We start from the raw sequence: 20,036 nt of genomic DNA on the forward strand, positions 1-20,036 counted from the left end.
AACCCACGCAGGCGGCGGCTGCTTCTTGCTCTGGGAGATGTAGCTGTCTCCACGATGGCCGACACAGCCGAAATACACGTACCCAGCACCTCCACCAGTAATGTCGCGGGCAAAAACAAGATCTGCAGCCAGGAGCTCACCCAAACCGGAGCAACCAAAACGTTCTCTTCTTCTTCGTAGCCCAAAACGGGTATGAGCCACAGCGGCTCCTTCATCAATGGTGGCAATAGGATTCCCATGACTTGTATTCTTCTATCTTGGTTTCTATGTACATTTGCTTTGATGGCAAGCGCTATTTGCAGAAAGCAGAAATGTAACCACATTCTGTGTGCTATTTACCTTTACAACAACTGTGCACTGGAAGACTGCATGCACAGGCTAACAATAAATGTTTCACTACATGAATGATTACCTAGTTTTTATAATGGACTTCCAGTTTAAAGATTTAGTCTTGCTTGTGATGCCTATTTTTAAAAAGCAAGGCCTTGGCTTAATGTTAACATCTGCATACACAAGCAAGCGCTAGATTCAGTTCGTCAGCTTTTTAATGATGTTGTCCCCTCTTAACATGCTTTTAAGTATGCCCAGAGCTTGGAAAAGCCACTGCTGAATTTTAGAGTGGGTCTCACAGAGCTAGTAAAAAATGCAATAGTGTTGTTTGTTTATGACTCTGAAACTAACTCTGTTTATGTTGTCTGGCAATTTCCATGCAAAGGAAAAGAAATTGAGGGAGCTGAGCTGGCTTTTGAGAAGAGCTTGTATAGGATATCAAGGGTGTCAGGAGGGCAGAGCAGAGTTTTAGGTAGAAAAGTAGCTTTACTGTTCCAGCAACAAGCTCTGATCAAGTGCTTTAAGAAGATAGCCTCATTATAATGTTCAGGTTTCTGTCGGGTATGCCTTGCACTAAGGCTTACCAACAAATCATGAATTTAAATGCTCAGAAAGGCAGCTGTCAAGATGGGAACATGAAAATGTGTGTCCCAAGTGACATTTTGGTAGCATGTTCAGTCCTACATTCCTGTGATCGGGGTTTTGTTGAGCAGACTGGGCAGTAAGTTAACGTGTGCCTGCAAGGGCACTACAATTCTCTGAAAGGATAGGCTAGTTTGTTGTTTAATTATAGATGTGCTTTTTATTCTTATTGGTTCCTCTTGTACATGTTGTGTCATAGACATTGGTGCGTGAGTGTCTTGGCAATGCTCTCTTCAGTTGATAGTTGGCACCTATTGTGTGGTTTTGATGGGAGTCTGATGGGAGACTTTAATGCAAAAGTAGGGAAGAAGCAGGCTGGAGACCAGGCAGCGGGAGATAATGGCATCGGTACTAGAAATGCCAGAGGAGAGCTACTAGTAGAATTTGCAGAACGCAATAATTTACAGATTTTGAATACCTTCTACCGAAAATGAGGAAACCGTAAGTGGACATGGAGGAGCCCTAATGGCGAAAATAAGAACGAAATAGACTTTATAATGAGTGCACACCCAGGCATCGTGCAGGATGTGGAAGTGGTTGGCAAAGTACGATACAGTGACCATAGAATAGTACGGTCTCGTATTCGCCTTGGCTTGAAGAGGGAACGACAGAAACTGATATGCAATCAATGAGCTAGCACTGAGAGGAAAGTACAGGTACTCGGCTCTTATTGAGAAAACCAACCTGAGCGTAGATATAATGAATGATAATATGACGAGTATCATTACAGAGTGTGCAGGGGAAGTTGGAGGCACGGTAGTTAGACAGGACACTGGCAAGCTTTCCCAGGAAGCGAAAAATCTCATCAAGAAACATCAAAGCATGAAAGTCTCAAGTACAGCAGACAAAATAGAACTGGTAGAGCTTTCGAAGTTGATTAATAAGCATAAGGTATCCGATGTAAGAAAGTATAACATGGAGAGAATTGAACACGCTCTGAAAAATGGAGGAAGCGTCATAGCAGTGACGAGGAAACATGGGATAGGCGAAAATCGGATGTATGCACTAAGGGACAAAGAAGGCAAAATAACTACCAATGTGAATAAGATAGGTAAAATAGCGGAGGAGGTTTACAGAAATCTGTACAGTAGCCGGGACAACCACGACCTTAATACTATAAGAACTAGCAGTAACCCTGATGACATCCCACCAGTAATGATAGAAGAAGTCAGAAAAGCCTTGGAGAGCATGCAAAGAGGCAAAGCTGCTGGTGAGGATCAGGTAACATCAGATCTGCTGAAAAATGGAGGACAGATTGTGTTAGAAAAACTAGCCACCCTGTTTATGAGGTGTCTCTTTATGGGAAGAGTACCAGAGTCTTGGAAGAATGCTAACATCATCCTAACACATAAGAAAAGAGATGACAAGGACTTGAAAAATTACAGGCCGATCAGCTTGCTCTCCATAGTATACAAGCTATTTACAAAGGTAATTGGTAACAGAGTTAAGAAAACATTAGAATTCAATCAACCAAAGGAACAAGCAGGATTTCGAACAGGCTATTCAACAATCGACCACATTCATACTATCAATCAGGTAATAGAGAAATGCTCAGAATATAACCAACCACTATACATAGCCTTCATAGATTACGACAAGGCGTTTGATTCAGTAGAAATATCAGCAGTGATGCAGACACTGCGGAAACAGGGCATTGATGAAGCATATATAAACATCCTGGAAGAAATATGCAGGGGATCAACTGCTGCTATAGTACTCCATAATGAAAGCAACCGAATACTAATCAAGAAGGATGCCAGGCACTGAGATACAATCTCCCCAATGCTGTTTACCGCGTGTTTACAGGAGGTTTTCAGAGGCCTAAAATGGGAACAGTTAGGCATAAGAGTTAATGGAGAGTACCTTAGTAACCTACGCTTCGCCGATGACATTGCACTGTTGAGTAACTCGGGGGCCGAATTGCAACTCATGATTACGGTGTTAGACTAGGAGAGCAGAAAGGTGGGTCTTAAAATTAATCTGCAGAAAACGAAAGTAATGTACAACAACCTCGGAAGAGAGCAGCGCTTCGAGATAGGCAATAGTCCACTTCAAGTTTTAAAAGACTATGTCTACTTAGGATAGGTAATACCCGCAGAGCCGAACCATGAGATTGAAGTAACTAGGAGAATAAGAATCGGGAGGAGCACATTTGGCAAGCACTTTCAAATTATGACAGGTAGATTGCCACTATCCCTCAAGAGGAAGGTATATAACAGCTCTATCTTGTGGATACTTAGCCATGGAGCAGAAACCGGGAGACTTACAAAGAGGGTTCAGCTTAAATTGAGGACAACGCAGCGAGCGATGGAAAAAAAATTGGTAGGTGTAACCTAAAGAGACAAGAAGCGAGCAGAGTGGATTAGGGAACAAACAGGGGTTAAGGATATCATAGTTGAAATCAGGAAGAGGAAATGGACATGGGCCGGGCATGTAGCGCGTAGACAGGATAACCGCTGGTCATTAAGGGTAACTAACTGGATTCTCAGAGAAGGCAAGCGGGTTAGGGGGAGACAGGTTAGGTGGGCAGATGAGATTAAGAAGTTTACGGGTATAAATTGGCAGCAGCAAGCACAGGACCGAGTTAACCGACGGAACATGGGAGAGGCCTTTGTCCTGCAGTGGACGTGGTCAGGCTGATGATGATGATGTGTGGTTTTGCCATCTCTGTTCTATTTTCTGCAATGTCCTCTACTTGAGGAATGACATAAAATTGCCAAGCTTTCGAGGCAATTTGAAACAAAAAGAAGTGTGTTCACTAGAAGTGTATATTTTATTGTCAGCTTGAGTGAGGATGTGACCGAGAGGCTAATGTCCTTTGAATTAAAGTTAGAAGGCATAAGCTGTCATATGGTCCCTTTTGTAACCAAGTCCTAAGAAGTGTACTTAAAGTGATACTGAACAAAAGTTGCACTAACTGACAAAAACGTCAAAGTTCTGCTTGGAAGACACCACTGTTCCGATAAACAGTGTTCAGTTCACATATTTTTGAACAGTTGGCTGTATTTTTGGAGGACTGTCAGCGCATGGCGGCTGCACACGAGTGCGAGCGGGGATATCACATTCTCCACGTCTTTCTGTCCCCCTTTTCCTTCTCTTTACCTCCCCTTTCATTCCACTTTCCCCGTTACACACCGTGTTGACGCTTTACCCCAGTTGGCAGTATTATTCGCTGCCATAGTTGGAATGACTGTTACAGGCGAGTGTAATGCCACCAAATCTCCAGGGTTACCAGATTGGGCTATTAATAGCCCAATTTGGCTATTTTATTTTCGAGTTGGCGTCATATTTTTCTCTTTGGCTATATGGATATTTTTGGGCTACATTTCTGTCGACTCAGCAATAAATTTCGAGTGTTTACACGAAGGCAACGGCGAGCCTAAAACCGCTGCATTTGGGCGTGGTACTTCACAAATTTTTAGGGACATCGAAACTAGAATGGCGAGAAGGGGGGCTATTCGAGCCACCCTATCGGCACCTCGCCAGGTTGATTTTTGAAACAGCAGTAGGGCGAAAAACTGCACAAGTGCGGGGAAAATTCATGTTCACTTTGCGTAGAGGGTGGGGGGGGGCTCTGTTTTGCTTCACGTGCTTTACTCTCCTTTGAAGACGCTGTGTCACTGTTAAATTTTGGTGCATTTATTCGTGCTTCTCATGTGGTGATGGTGAGTTTTAAGTCTCAGCTTGAGGACATTACTTTGCACGCCTCAATTGTCATGTCGCAGCTAAGTGCTCTATTGCAGTCTCTCTCCTTGCTATGGAATAAATTGTGCAAGCTCGGCATCTGGCTTTTCATCGTCGCAGTGGTGCAAGACACTTACCAGACAGGCCATATTCATGGGGAAAGGTCCACAAGAGCTCATTAATCATGGAGCTTCACCTTTCGCTACTAAGTTACATGTGATCAGTCTTCATTAACATTAACTCTTGCATATGATGTACACACTAAAGGTCTTCTGTACTGAATTTTTTGCAATATCTGCATGTAAATAAACTTTCAGTGTACATTGTTTTCCGGGGAAAGTTTTGTTTTTAGGCAATAAACTTTTTTGATATTCCACATAAGCAAACCCCCCTATTGTGGATAACAAAAACAAAAATACATTACATGATACTATTTTACTCATAGGGCAGCAAAAAAAAAAAGCAAAAGCACTATTTAGGCTGCCAGTTACTAAGCGCCCTACTTTGCTTATTTACAAACTAATAGGCGGAAAGTTTTATGCAAAAGTAATCCTATAAGTACACAGAATTCCCACAAGAACGACTGATTTGGGCTATTTTAGAGTTACTTCAAGTTTGTTCATTCCGCTACGTTAGGGTTATGGCGACGTCGAATTTGGCTGTTTGAGGTTTTCACCATCTAGTAACCCTGCAAACGTGACCTCGTTTAGTTCTTGGCACGGCTGTTATATGTAGCGGTTTGTGCAAAACTCATTAAATTCATCATTCAATTACAGAAATGACTACATATATTAGAAACATTAATTAGGCCTGAAAATATGCATACACACATGAGCTGTCAGCGTATCAAACGTTCCAAAGATTTGTTTATTATTAGTGCTTTATACACAGGCAACACACAACAGCAAGTACAATGCATACTGCTAACCAATAGATCAAGTATCACGTCACTAAATTACAAATTTCTCAAAAAGCACGCCAAACACTGGTTCCAGTGTTAGAAATGTTAAGCATCAGTGGCGTATGACGGTCGACACCAATGTCCGACTGGAAGCGAGCACATGCTACACGCACACTGAATGTCGACTACACCGCAACGTAACCACAATATGATATTTCACGCACGATAACAAAGTGAACACATCACAATTTACCATGGGAACGCATCAATGCATTACATGAGCGAACAAGGATGAGGCCAGTAGCGGCAGCCAGCACAATCAATTTCTGCGAGAAGCGAACGAATTATAAGAATTCATTGAATGGAAAGTTCATGTGTGTGTCCCAAAGCTCTCGTAATGCCAGTTTTAAACCCGAGCGTACTCCTCTTGAATCACTTGAGCACATTCCTCCATCAACTCTTTGTAGTCGTCGTGCTCTTTCACCATGCACGCAATCACCATTCTTTTCTTTCCAAGCGCTGTACCCAGATCTTGCCGTGACGGCATCCAGATGTAAGGCAGGCCTTTCTCTTCACAAACGGCAGGGATGTGACAGCTTATGTCGATCGGGAACACATCTCCCGCCAACAGCACCACGCCGGTTTGGCCCTTGCGGATCATGGTTTGCACTACTTTTAATCCACAATAAACATGACCTTTGTGCTTCGAAGCCTTCTTAGCCAGCTTGAACAACTTTTTTGTGAACTTCTTCGAGGCCATTGGCTTTGAGATGGGATTGACAAAGGCCAACTTTTCTTCGTAAGTCAGGGAATCCACATCACCATTTTCGTGGGCACGTGCGGAGCCATCCATGCTGTCTCGCGCAGCGTGCGCAGCGTCATCATCTACTTTCGCCTTCTTCGCTTTCTTCGTGCCACGACCACTGAAGCTGTCCTCATCGTAAGTATCGTTCGTTTCCGACCTCTTGGTTTTCGGCATGTTCACGAACTACGCAGATCGACTTCACACACGTGTAGTACAGTACGCGAAGCCTGGCCCACCAGCTACTCGACCACGTTGGCCGGAGGAAACAAACAGCGCTTCTGCCGCTGGCGCGACACATGGACGCACACTAGTCAATCGAATAATCTAAGATGCGTAACATATTGCTAGCCCATTTGCGCCACTACCAGTTCGTAAAAATACGCGTGAATTTTTACTTTTGACTTCACCTTCTGATTTGTACGAACGCGTAAAATTTGTCGAAGAACTACATTTTAACGCGGAGGTGCAAGAGATCGAATAGAGGTAGGACATAGGTAGAATTTATTTGTAAAGATCCATTGTTGACATCGCTCGAGTAAAAAAAAAATGACCGGCTGAAACCGTTGAGAAGTGCGTAACAAATTGTGACAACTGAATCGCTTTACTAATGAAGTAGATATTTAACGTTATTTTTGTTTTCGAAACACTTCTTTTTCTACTACGCGTAAACGTGCGGTCGTGAATAACTGGCGCATGCACCTTGCATGCGCGTCCGCACGCATGCGCCGTTGTAGGGGGCTTGCCTTTCTTGCCTTTCTGAACGGCGTGTGTATTGGTCGTGTCGGCGATCTAGTGCAATTCAGTGCCCCCCACCCCCCCGCTGCAGAGTTCCCCCCCTTTTTTTTTAAACGCTCCCTCCCTCGTTCTTCTCGTAGCAATAAGTGTTCGAGAAGCACGGGGTGGGCATCTCTGTAAGCACTGTGTGTTTGGTGCAGTGGATGGATCCTAGTATTGGCTGGTATCAGCCTGAACATTACGGGCCGGCTCTACAACTGTGGAACTCCATCTGGGAAACGCAGCAAGGCTTAGAAACCATGGATCTCAACAACTCGAATCTCCGTGCTCCCGACTATATTCCCCTTAACAGTGCCACAGGAAGCGTTACAGAGGTGAAGAAGAACGTCAACGGACAGAACGAACTGACAGGTGGTGCAGACAAGTTCTACAATCCCACGAAGCGGAAAAGGGAGAATCGTGCAAGCACTTACGCTCTCTATAAGAACCAACACTTGATCAGTCAATATGGCGGCACGCCGTGGAGAAGTGAGCTGAGACACGTTCGTCCAGGAATCCTTGGGTGAGTGGAGGCTTTTGAAGCTAAATTAGAATGTTGACCCATCAGGCGTGCGCTTGTTACGCGTGATAATTGGGCTGTCCGTAATTGCTCTCAATGCTAGTTCGCGTTGTGAATCACGTGATAATTATGATGCGGCTTGTCGAAGAGTGGCTGTACGCACAGTTTAGGATAGCTGAGCGAGCGATTTTGCCGTCACTAGATTTTTACTGCCGTCTGTTACACAGGCCTAAAAATACAACGAAAAGAGCTCACGTTCCACGTCCTTGTTGGCGCATGTTGCGTATCTGTACTTGGCGGTCCTCGGCTGGGAAAAACACGTGCGATTCGACGACCGTTCTCAAGTACAGCCACCAGTGTTAGCCTGGTCATCGCCCAGGCTCACATGTCCGAAAACAAGCATCCCTGTTTGTTTTTTAGCTGCTGTGTGTTGTGTGGAGGTGAGGGGCGTTAGCAACTCGCAGAGCCCGGGCCCTAATTTTTTCGAGCCGCACCTTGGGTGACCCCAGGCACTCGCTTCGACCAGTCGTCGCTTACCTGCTGGCCACGCGGCTATGTTTCAACGTGTTCATTAAGGCCTAATTGTAAGAGCGCCAGTATTTCTGAAAAAAAAAAAAAAAACTGCTCGCCAAGAGTGTCCGACCGATGTTCACTTGGTACACGGGGTACTCGATAATCCAGTAATGTATATAATTTTTCTCTTGCTGTGATGTTCCAATGTGAACGATTCACTTGCGCTTCAGTGTGAACATTAACGTTGCTGTTAGCCTATTAGCTTCAGGTCTGATTAGTGCGCTTCAGGTCTGATTAGTGCTCATCGGTTTGCGTGCACTTATTTTATTGCTCGACTTAAGGGATTTTAGATACTGAATACCGGGTAGTGGTGGTGTCAAGGCGTGAATGCCTATCGAAAGCGAAACTTCGCAGATATTGAACACACTCAAGCTTGTGTTCAATGTCTGTAACAATTTATTAGGCACTTTAAGAATAGGGTACCCAAAGTTTTGCGTTAGCCTTTGCTGCCACTGCGCGTGCGTCATACGCTCGCCTCTTGGGTACGCACGTTATATTTAGAAAGTAGCGTACGTGCCCAAGCAATGAAAACTTAATGAACCCAGCTATGAAACTGATTGATAGCCGCCAAGGTAGTATAGACTTGCCCGAAAATGTGCTTCGTAATTAGATGTTAAGTGGCGCTTCTGATGACTCTTGAAACTTGCATACTTGGTCTCGTTTATTGAAAATCCTCTCGTACATTACTGTGTCACGGTGGTTAGTACGCCGTCTGATGCTCACTAGAACTTCCTAGATACTCAACACGTTTGATAGTTTTGTTGAGATTCTGATCAGTTTTTATGGGCAATTGTATAAGCTTGTTGTTTGTTGTCAACTTCATAGCTATTTTAAAGCTTTGTTTGCGTATTTGCACATCTTGTGAAGGTTGGCATTCTGTACCTCGTCTTATTGAAAGGCAGTTTTCGTTTTGCTCCTTCCCGACTATGCTTGAAAATTTTGTTTGCTACTGATTTGCAATGGCACACATCATCTTAGGTAAAGTGTGTTAAAAGAGAAAGCTTCTAATACCTGGGTAAGATTTCCTGTAAAAATCTTGTGTTCACTGGTGCTGAAGGGCATGTCCATATAAAAAGTAAGAAAGACAAAAAAGCATGCCTGTATTCACTTGTCAATTTGTGATAGATTAAGGTCCTTACTGAATATGTCGTGCACTAGGCAAAAAGTTCTCAATGCTCTCTTGCAAAGTAACGAAACCTCATATGAGGTGTATCATAAGCATATCCTCTTTATTATCAGTCTCCAATATTTGTCATACTTGAACTGTTGGCCTGCTCACATACACACATCATGTCTGTATACTTATTTTATTACTAAAAACTGCATAATTTCAAAAAAATTTTTATTGGTTATCCTATAGTGCATATTGCAATCAATTGTAGCTGGTGGGTGTTTGAGGCATATACACTTGGAATGAAGTCTACTAATGTGGATTTGAATGTGTAAACTATCAAGCTTTTAGTAAAAACTCACTGTTCTACTTATTTTGTCACAACATGTCGCTTTGTGCATTTAAGCAGACAGGTAACTACACCTACAGTGATGGAAGTGCTGCTCCAATTGCTCCAAAAGAGGCTGCTCCAAAGTAATTTTTACCTGCTCTGAAGTGACACTAAGAGAACTTTTACCGCTTGATTGACTCATAACGTCCTAAAGAAACTGAAAAGAATCTGTGTGCTATTGTCCCAGAGCGCTGTTACTGGGCAGCATTATCGGGTTTGATCTCATTTGTCCTACAAGAACTGGCATATTAAGCATATAGCTCATTTGACTTTTTTTTCCCCCTCAGCTAGACATGTAGGCTACCTTGGTGGAATGGGAAAATGGGCAGTATTGATTTCATCTCATACCGATTGTCTACTGCTTATTTGGCCACAGTTATACGGGACTGTGGTTACTTTTAAAATCACCTTGGCTTTTCCGATTGGATTTCTGCCACAAATAGTAGTATTTGAAATCTTGGCTCATTTCACAGCACATTTTTGATTACCTACCTTTGTTTGCTTCATGATATTTACATTGATTATTGCTTGAAAAATATATTTCATAAGAAATATAATGTTTATGAGATGCTTCAACAGTGCTCTGAACTCGCAACTAATGTGTGGCAAATTTAATGTCTACTCCTAAAAACACCAATAGCTGCTTTCAACTAGCATGTTTTTCCTGCTCCAAAGTATGCATCAAAAAGTAAAGAGACACTTTCGTCACTGCACCCATGTAATTTGCCATTCACATTGGGAATTAATATCTTGAAACTGATGTCGCCCTGGTACTTAGTTCATTATGAATAAGTTAAGTGAATTCACAGGTAACGATTTTCATATTGCATGCAATGTGCTGCAAAGTAATCTAATAAACTATAATTAGCAAATTTTAGCTATATTTAAGTTTCTTTTGCTGGTAATGTTAGTCACCTCGAGAACTTGAGAAATTGCAACCATATTTTTTGTCACTCACAGTTCTTAATAAAATTTGTCTTATATGTACTTCTAGGTGTGTTTATACATATAAAAAAATGTGGTATATAGCAAGAGGTGATATGTTCTAAAGTTTGAAGATTATGGGGTAATTGATCACTGATTCTGTTGCCATGACTGTGAGTTTATGTTAGTGTATACCTTGCAGTACAGGAGGCACACAGCTTTGTAAGGTCAGTAATGGTAGCAGCATCCCAACTGATGGTGCCAACTCCTGTGAGAATGCATTATGTATGCCTTTATTTATGTAGTATTTTTTTATTATACAAGTTTGGATGTAGTTCTATTTTCTGTGAGTGGCAGAATGAAGAGCCTAATACTACACATTTGTTCTCTTTTTTTTTGCATTCAGAAGATGCTTTAGGCTAGGGTATAAAAGAGGTAGTGTAGCTGGGTCAATATATATATATATATATATATATTAAGTGAAGGGACAGATAACCTATGGTTAGTTGATGGTGGTATAGATTCAGAGGGATGAAAAACAACTAAGGCTGGCAGGGAAGGAGGTGGGGTGATGAAAATAACTATGTGCAGTCATATAATGTAGTAAGCTTACGCAAGAGAAGTGAAATAAAAAATTTGGGAAGCCCTTAATCCTGAACTGGACACAGAATATCCTCATGATATTTTAAATACAGGGAATTATTTTTTTCCCTCCTAGCAATAGCTACAATAACAACTTTACAAAAGTTTGTTGCAATAAGATAAGACAATGTAATGTAGTGACTGTAGGAAGCATATCTGGCAGCCTGAACAGAAGCTGTCAGTAAAAAAAGAAAACATACATGTCAAGATGACTGTGTAGCTTAGTAATGAATGAAAATTGTTATCATGATCCCATAAACTACAATTAGTATGTCAACATGGCTTCTTCTATAAAAAAAACCTAGCACTTATCATTTTCTTGTCCATCTATGGTAACGCTATGCTACATTTTGATGCTACTAGTGGTACATCTGATTGGTACGGTAAACCCCGCATATTAATCAATTAGTTGTACATCTGAAAAGGACAAAGTTAATGCACCATAGTTCACCATAGTTTTTTTTTTTACTGCAAAAATTACCAGTTTTTAAAAAAAAATCAATTATACACACACACACAGTGTTAGCTATGCGCATATGTACAGGGTGTTCCAAATACCACGCAGCACAATTTAAAAATGAGCATCATCATATGAAGCTCTCTTATTGCATATTGTTTCAAGTATACTGTAGAAGCCACTAGTAACTTTTTGTTAGTGAAGTTAATTAGTCCTGATTAGATTTCTAACTCTACATACAAGTACTCACATAATCATTAAAATGTCAATGGGTCGTGTAGCCGTGTTTTAATAACATCTAACTACGCTATTTTCAACAACATTCTCGCTTTTTTTTTTTCCACTAATAAGGAAAGCCCACAAACTTTGAAAATGACTTGGGACTAGACTGCGGTGTGCATAAAGCCCCTGAATAAAATAAAAGTAATGACAACTATTTCTCCTTTGTCGACGTTCACTCTCTCTTATTTCGACCATGACTCCACCTACGCTGCGCATAGCTAGCAGATGTTCTCCGCGTTCAACAATGTTGTCGCGAAGCACTCGCGCTCGTCAGCTGGTATTTCTATGAGAATTTTTTTCTGTGAAATTATTACTGACTGCCGAAACACGAGAGGACATTGGACAGACTGAAAAACTTCATTGAGAACTGTGTTTGAGCCCCCTCAATCTTTGGGCCACTGAACAGTCCCACACCACATCTACGCAGCCATGCATGCCTTTCGCGCTTTGACATCAGCAGCCCGAATCACTGCAGCGAGCTGCAATGCTGGGTGAGAGGACATTGAAATGTTGCGCTTGAGTGGTGGCTAGAAACAATCGCGCATCACGGCAGCCTTTATCGGACTGCTGGCAGCTCTGGACATCTATCGGTAGGATGACGTGCAGACAAAAAGCGCTTTCCCGAAGCAACTGACACTGCAAAGAAAATCTGAATTAGACAAAGAACGCGGCAATTGCACACAAGCACTTAAAGCTGAAAACGTGCGCCGTGTTTTCCGTACAAAAAAAAAAAGCGACGTGTGGTGGATGTTGGCGTTGCCATGGAAGGCTCCTTGCGCACAAGCCGAAAAGTTTTGTAGAGCTAAAAAGTGTGGATCATACACTGTGGTTAACAGAAACACATTTGAAAACTACTTCAAGGGAGCTGTGGACAATGATTACAAATAAACGCAAAAATGAATATGCGGCCCTTAGAACGAATAAAACCTAACGATGTAAGCGAAATGCGAAGAGATGCTTGCATACCTTACAGAATCGATGTGGTTTGATGTCATCCCAGCAGGTCCTACGCAGACAGATCTTCCACCGTGGCGGGTCTCTCTTCTCAAACGGGATTCAAAATGTAGCTTGCTGTCAGTTTAACATACGCTGTAACCCCAAGTGCACCAAAAGGGAATGGCAAACACATCCTACTGAAAACACGCAGCATAAGTCCAAAAAAGAGGTGCGAAACACGCTGCACACATGCAAAGCTCATCGTGTTAGGCACCGCTGTGGAGCTCGAACCCAAGAAAAAAAAAAAAGGCAAGCAAGAGAGAACACGCGCGAGGGGCACATGATGGCGTTCGGCCAATGGGGGCACCGAGGGGAAGCACCGAGGAGAGAAGAGGAGAGAAGCACAGGAGAGAAGAGGAAAAAAAAAAAACAATAGATGCCATTATTTTTATTTTATTCTGGGGCTTTAGTGTATGTCAGAATGTAGTGCCCTCAAACAGAGGGTCACTGTGAGGCAGCTAGTAAAGACTACACTCCCACGTTTTACAGGCGGAAGCCTAGTCACATGTAATTCATATTTTGTGTGCTTTCTTTATCAGCAAAAATGAGCATATAATGTGTTGCTGGAAACAGCACAGTTGGATGTTATTTGAGCATGTGTAAATATGTCTCATGAACATTTAATTGATTAGGTGAGTACTTTTCAACTGAGAAACATAACTATCACTAATTAACCTAATCTCATTAACAAAAATTTGTAGTGGCTAATACAGTATACTGAGAACAATATGCACTAGGTATGCTTCACGTAACGACATTCACACGTAATCACATTCCTTTCTTTTTTTTTTTCTATCATGCTGCATGATATTTAGAAGAGTGTGTGTGTGTATGTGGGTCATTTCGTATGAAGTCATTTCGAGGCAGATTTTTGACCACCTCTGATAACCTTGGGGTGTTAGTATCTGTGCATGTGAGTAGTATTTATTGAGGCGTTATATTTTGAAAAAATATTGTTGCCAGAGGGGACAACGAACCTTGGACATAAAAGAAAACTGCTGCACAAAACAATTTATATGAAATCGCCAGTTAAAGTCATTACTATGAAACCATTTCTTTTTAGACATCGATCTTGTATCACTATGATTGTTTATTCACTTTTCCTGAAATAAGGTACCATTTCTCACAGCCACTGAATGGTCACTTAATAATAAAAGTTTTTCTCTTCAATTTTAATTTTTCTTTCTGATGAAAAATCCCACAGTGACGCATATTTACTTCTTGAGAAAAAGCACAGATTTTTTATGATATATTCTCATAGTGGGCTTCATAAGTTCATACATGATATATCAATAAATACTGTGGGAGCGAGAGCCAATTAGTCATATTGTCACTATATTGTTATAAAATAGCACAAAGTAGCATTTTGACCAGTATTACAAATTTATATCTACAATGTTACAGAGTTAAAATATGGCTTATATGTTGTATTACATCCTCTTTTTGGCATAATATGCACAAAGGTCTAAAAGAATAATTTTTAAGTGAAGAACAAATAATTTCTGAGCAATCACAAAATTGTGTAAAGTTTTTCTCTGCCTCACCTTCACTGCATAGCACATCAACACGGGATATCAGCAGGTGCCATTTGAATTGACTAATGCAATTCATACTACTGCTTGTCACGTTTGAAATAATACTGCATATATGGGAAACGTGCAACACCTACAGGTGGTGCAGCAGTCCACTGGACCAAACTTGTTGACCAGCAGTCCACTGGACCAAACAATCATTGAAAGCAATCTGTCGAACCGGACATTCCGTGTTTGGGTGGGCACGATCGTATCCCGAATACTTGTCCAAGAAACAGTAGTGCCACAAGGAGATGTATTGAGTAGTACGCTTTTCATAGTCAAAATGAATGCTCTGCGCTTGTCTCACGCAGTATTTTTTACTGCACATATGTCGATGATGTACAGGTTGGTTTTAAATGGTGCAGCCTTTAAATATACGAACGTCAGGTTCAACTAGGTTTCTAAAAGATTTTTTAATTGGCATATGAGAATTGTTTTTAAACTTAACGTGCAAAAGAGCACTTGGATCTTGTTCTGCCGAAAGAGGGGCCTCTATCCCTACCCCGACATTGACTTGCATGGTCAACATCTGTCTCTGAAGACTTAGCGTGTGTTTCTTGGACTCATATTAGACACTAAACTAACCTTCATCCCACACATCAAGTATTTAAAAGACAAGTGCATAAAAACTTTGAATATTTTGAAAGAGTTGTCGCGCACTACGTGGCGTAGTGACAGCAAATGTCTGATGAAGTGATATAAAAGCCTCGTACACACGTGCTTAGATTACGGTGCTATAACCTATCAGTCTGCGACACCATCAGCCTTGAAGATGCTCGATCCTATCCATCATCTAGGCGTTCGCCTTTCTACGGGTGCTTTTCGAAGTAGCCCCGTAGAGAGCCTGTACGTAGAATCAAATGAATGGTCGCTGTTACATGTCTTTTACATACTATTCCAGGGTTAACGCAGATGAGAAACATTCCACTCACTCCAGAATTTGAGTTGTCCAATTTTGTCTTCAACAACCGTCTTTCGCTGAGACAGCCCTACTCACTTCGTGTCAAAAGGCTCGCCGAGGAAACAGCCGTGCCACTTGTAGAACACTGATTGATGGCGCCAGCAGTACAGTATATCCACCAATGTGGCAGTGGCAGGTTATAGACTGAGATCTATTTTTCGTGGATGTCACTAAACATGCACCTACTGCATATATCTGTATGCACTTCTTTAAACTCCAACACAAGTACACTTGCCAAGAATTTTTGACATGCTTCAAAGCCTCGCACTGACGTGTCCTATGCAGCTGTTTAGATGCTCTCAGAAAAAAAAGCACTTTTTATTGCCCTACCGACAACAGATACCCTTGCACTCATCAATGTTTATCGGTAGAGAACCCCCTTTTCACACATAAATAATTGCTGGCATTTTCAACAGATGTGGATACTCTTAAAAAGCACACTAAAGGCAACTATGAAGTCATCGTTGATTGTTAAAATAGTGGTCCAGAAACCTCGTAGTGTTACTTTTGCTTTTATGCCAAGAAGGGCTTATTTAAAAAAAAATCATGTTTTAGTTGTCTGCATCGGATTAGCGCACTTCAAACTACCTGCCTCAAAAAGCGGTCCGACTCATGTCACTTTGCCGTGCCCAACGCTGTCCGGCTTCACTGTGCGGTCGCTGACACTAGTAGCCAGAACGAAAGCAGCGGTAGCCACAGCAGCAACAATGGCCACTGATCAATTTCCTGCTATTAGCTCCGAGATTGCAGACGTATTTTTGGTTCAACTGCGCCCCGCTAGATGGCACAACCTGTCCAGTGTAACCATGCAAAAATTGAATTTTTGAACCACTTGCGCCATTTTCCATAGTAATGCCCGGTGGTTCTTTTTTCTATGAACCAAACAAAAACGAACAAGTAGCATTTTATATCGTCTTTTGATGCACGGGAGGTTCTTCATTTAGTGCTGCTAGATCGATTACTAGTGATTAATTGAGGTGGTTTATCTGACGTGAGCAGTATCATTTTGAGAATGTCCTAGTGCGGCGCATGTATTTTTGTGCATTTATATTAATTTCTTGGTAAGTAGGGCTCTGTTGTTGATAATATTGTCGTTTAAGATGTTGTCATGAATTGAGCTTTCACGGTGACGTAAATTGTTTTTTTAGTTTAATGTCCTTTTAATGGCATATACCCAGGCGCTCCGTAGCACGACCTCTGAAGAGAGGTCGCTGCTGCGGTGGCTACATTTCCATCATATTTTGACTATCACGACGTTTTGCCATTCACTCTCACTGCACGTTTCACGTCAATGTCATGATTTCAATGCTTCTATGTTTTTACCAGTGTCAGCGCGAGGATTTCTAAGGGCCTTTTACAGCCACCTATCATAATCATTGTTCGCATCACTTGTCTCATGACCTAGCGCTCTTAGGCCATCAAATGGCCCTTTCGCCATAGACACCACACATCATCATCATCCTACACCAATAGCTGCTCCAAACTAGCATATTTTCCGCTACGAAAACACTTATGACTACTCCAAAGCAGTACTTTTCTTGCTCCAAAGTATACTCCAAATGGTGAAAAGTTACTTCCATTGCTGAAACTGTTCAAAAATATGTGAAAATAACTCTGTTTGTTTAAACATTTGCATCTTCCCAATAGAATTTTGGTGTTTCTGTTTTTTTTTTTAGTTTTTGTTAAGCCCAAGTGCCTTAAGAAACATGTTGTTAAGAGTTTGACGAAAGTTCATCTGGTCAGGCATTGAATGAGATGAAACACGGTCTCCGACCAAGTCTGATGATGATCTGACGTTTTGGAGCTGGATATGGGTTTCTTGTTCACTGAGCTGGACTGGTAGTCGTCAATTATAAAGCCAGTAGGTGAGGTAACGAGAGTGCGTAGATAGCAGGCGTAGTCCCTGCTGTCACGCTCATTATGGCTGGTGTTGACTGGATGATGAGAGATTCTAGGAGCTGGTGAGATGACATGTTCTTTTACTTGGTGATGACAGCGGCGTTGTCCCAGTCAGTGACGTGATTATGTTCATGCACATCGTCGGCAATGCCACTTGTCGTGTGGCTGTTATTGGTGACGTCATGCTTGTGCTTCCTGGGGTTTCGGGAGAACTTCCCTGTTTCTCCATTGTACACTTGACCGTAATCAGCAAACGGCATCTTATTTGCGACTCTTGAGAATGAGACACGTGGCAGCCTATTTTTTACATTAACAAGGTGGTTTTCGAGCTTGTTGATTGGGACATGCACAATGTGCAAATTATATTTTGAAAATACGCTTGAAAGAGCCTCCCTGATACATAAGGTATGGCTGCACATGTGCAGGTTGTTATGTTGCTCTGTGAGCTTGGCTCAGAGAGCAACGCTTCTCAGTTTAGAGTTTTAGTGATGAACTGATCAGGATAGCCGTGGCAGCTTAGCTCCCGATGGATCGTCCAAATTCTTTTTTCAATGGTCATTATCCGAGTAGACCCATCTGACGGGCGTTACCAAGGATGACTTGACGGACATGTTGTGGCCGATAGGATGATGTGAATATACAGAGAAGGCGAGGGTGCTGCTGTCCGACAAACCTCAACGTCTGAAAAAGGCTGTGCGTTTTCTTTCTCATATTCAGCAGCAAGCGGTAACTTCGCATTCTGGGCGTTCAGGTAGTCCAAGAGGCGTTGGATGTTTTGCTTCTTCAAAATGCAGAAGCAGTCATCGACGTGCCTGCAGAACACTGTGGGTGCCGGAGCGAACGTTGCCATGGCCTTTCCTTCCAAGACTTCCATTATCCGATTAGCCCAGGTGACTGATATCGGTGCTGCCATCGCCGTACCATGCGTTTGCTGATAAATGGTGCACCACATGAAAAATATGTTGCTGAGGCAAGACCGCAGCAGCTCGTTAAGTTTGCGAACGACAAAGGGATGCGATCAGCTAGACCACTATCTGCTGTTAGAGCTCGCACGTAGTTACTGCCAGTCCACTGGAACACTTGTAAAAAGTGACGTGACGTCGATTGAGACCATAGCGTCGTCCTCACTCAGTGTGACATGTTTTTACCTTTGAAATGAATGCAGATGAATTTTCGAGGTTTTGCCAGCTAGAGAACTCAACACTTGGTGAAGGTAGCCTGATGGTTAGTAGAGTTGTGATCTGTCTAATATAAGCTGAAGAGGAACGCCAGGCTTGTGGATTTTAGGCAGGCCATATGTTGCAGGGGCTGAACCGTTCACGCAAAGCCGACGGTAATAAAGACTGGCGGTGGTGCGGAGGAACCAATTCAAACAACTTGAAGTGTAAATTTTGCAGCTTAGTCTGTAGGCTGCTATGGCAGCGCACGTATGGCGGTCTCTGAGAAGGGCCAGCATTTTCTCGTGGTAGTCCAACAGGATCGTAGCATTTTCTTTGTCCGAGGGTATAATGTCGATGCTTCTGTTGCTTAACAGGCTTCGAATCACTTCCTTCTCTGCTACCAACGAGCATGTCTTCGTGCCATTTTTCCGTAAATCCGAAGGCACACCAATAGCGTGGGTGCGAGCTTCTTGTATTTGTGAGGGAAGTTGGCTGACTGCACTTTCTACTGCACAGACCACATCTCTTGGCTTTGGTTGCGTTTCTGTGATCAATTCACGGGATAATACCTCAGCCTCCTTTTCGGTCTGTGAGAGGATAAGTTGATGACGTCTTGTGCGTCCTGTGACACTTGTGGTTGGAGTTCTTGCAGTTTCTTGTCTTGTGAAAGGCGTCGCTGTGGTTGCAGTGAAGTTCGCGCGCAGCTGCACTTCCTGAAAGATATCTGGCATCAGATGCTCAGCTGACGGCGCGCAAAATATGTTTGCGTTTTCAGCTTACGTGATTTTACATGGTACTCAAAAACGCATGCTTGCAGCAGCTTTCGCTTATCTTGACGGACAATCTGGCGGCCCCACGATGTGGCGACTAGTCTTCTCACTCGCAGACTCCTTAGCTTCAAGTCTTCCCATTTACATGTGAGGTTGAAATCCAGCTGCGTCTTGGACGCTGCTATTTTCGAAGTGAGTGAAACAAATAAACGTATCTTCGTAACTATGTCTTGTCCATAACTGCTACGGTAATTAATACAGTGATGACAATTCATCTGGTCAGGCATTGAATGAGATGAGATGAGACACGATCACTGATTCAAGGTCATGGCTTCAAGAAACAGTACTGTGCCATGCCCAGGAGCTTAGTTGAACAGTGCCGTGGCCTGGTGTCTCAATGAAATGCATGCAGCAATATGATACCTGTTTTCCTGTTCTGGTCGTGCCACATCAATCATTATTTATAAAATTAAAGAATTACAATTTTCCCGCACAAGGCACTACTGCCACGCACGTACACATATCGAGGGAGAAAGAGAAAAAAAATGTACTGCAGTTAACAATCTGAGGGGCTGAGCCCCGCCTCAAAAAATGGAGAAAGGTTAGGCCCTATAGCTTCCGATAAAATGGCTCACTCTGG

The 20,036-nt window shown here is 42.4% G+C and overlaps 2 protein-coding genes across 3 annotated transcripts in view; one reads left to right on the plus strand and one right to left on the minus strand.

Moving 5' to 3' along the window:
• Window positions 1-5,502: 5,502 nt before the first annotated feature.
• On the minus strand, window positions 5,503-6,718 carry NHP2 (NHP2 ribonucleoprotein). The gene has a single exon (XM_037427582.2). The coding sequence runs from the start codon at window positions 6,534-6,536 to the stop codon at window positions 5,964-5,966; it is 573 nt and encodes a 190-aa protein (XP_037283479.1). The 5' UTR covers window positions 6,537-6,718; the 3' UTR covers window positions 5,503-5,963.
• A 442-nt stretch (window positions 6,719-7,160) lies between these two features.
• The window catches only part of LOC119176348 (terminal nucleotidyltransferase 4B), a 91,455-nt gene continuing 78,579 nt past the window's right edge, over window positions 7,161-20,036 (plus strand). For both annotated transcript variants that reach the window (XM_075877468.1, XM_037427580.2), the window contains exon 1: window positions 7,161-7,659. In XM_075877468.1, coding sequence (XP_075733583.1) covers window positions 7,301-7,659 — 359 coding nt within the window. In that variant the 5' untranslated portion in view covers window positions 7,161-7,300. The remainder of the gene's footprint in view (window positions 7,660-20,036) is intronic.

This window comes from Rhipicephalus microplus, chromosome X, assembly GCF_043290135.1.
Source record: "Rhipicephalus microplus isolate Deutch F79 chromosome X, USDA_Rmic, whole genome shotgun sequence".
Classification (NCBI taxonomy): Eukaryota; Metazoa; Arthropoda; class Arachnida; order Ixodida; family Ixodidae; genus Rhipicephalus; species Rhipicephalus microplus.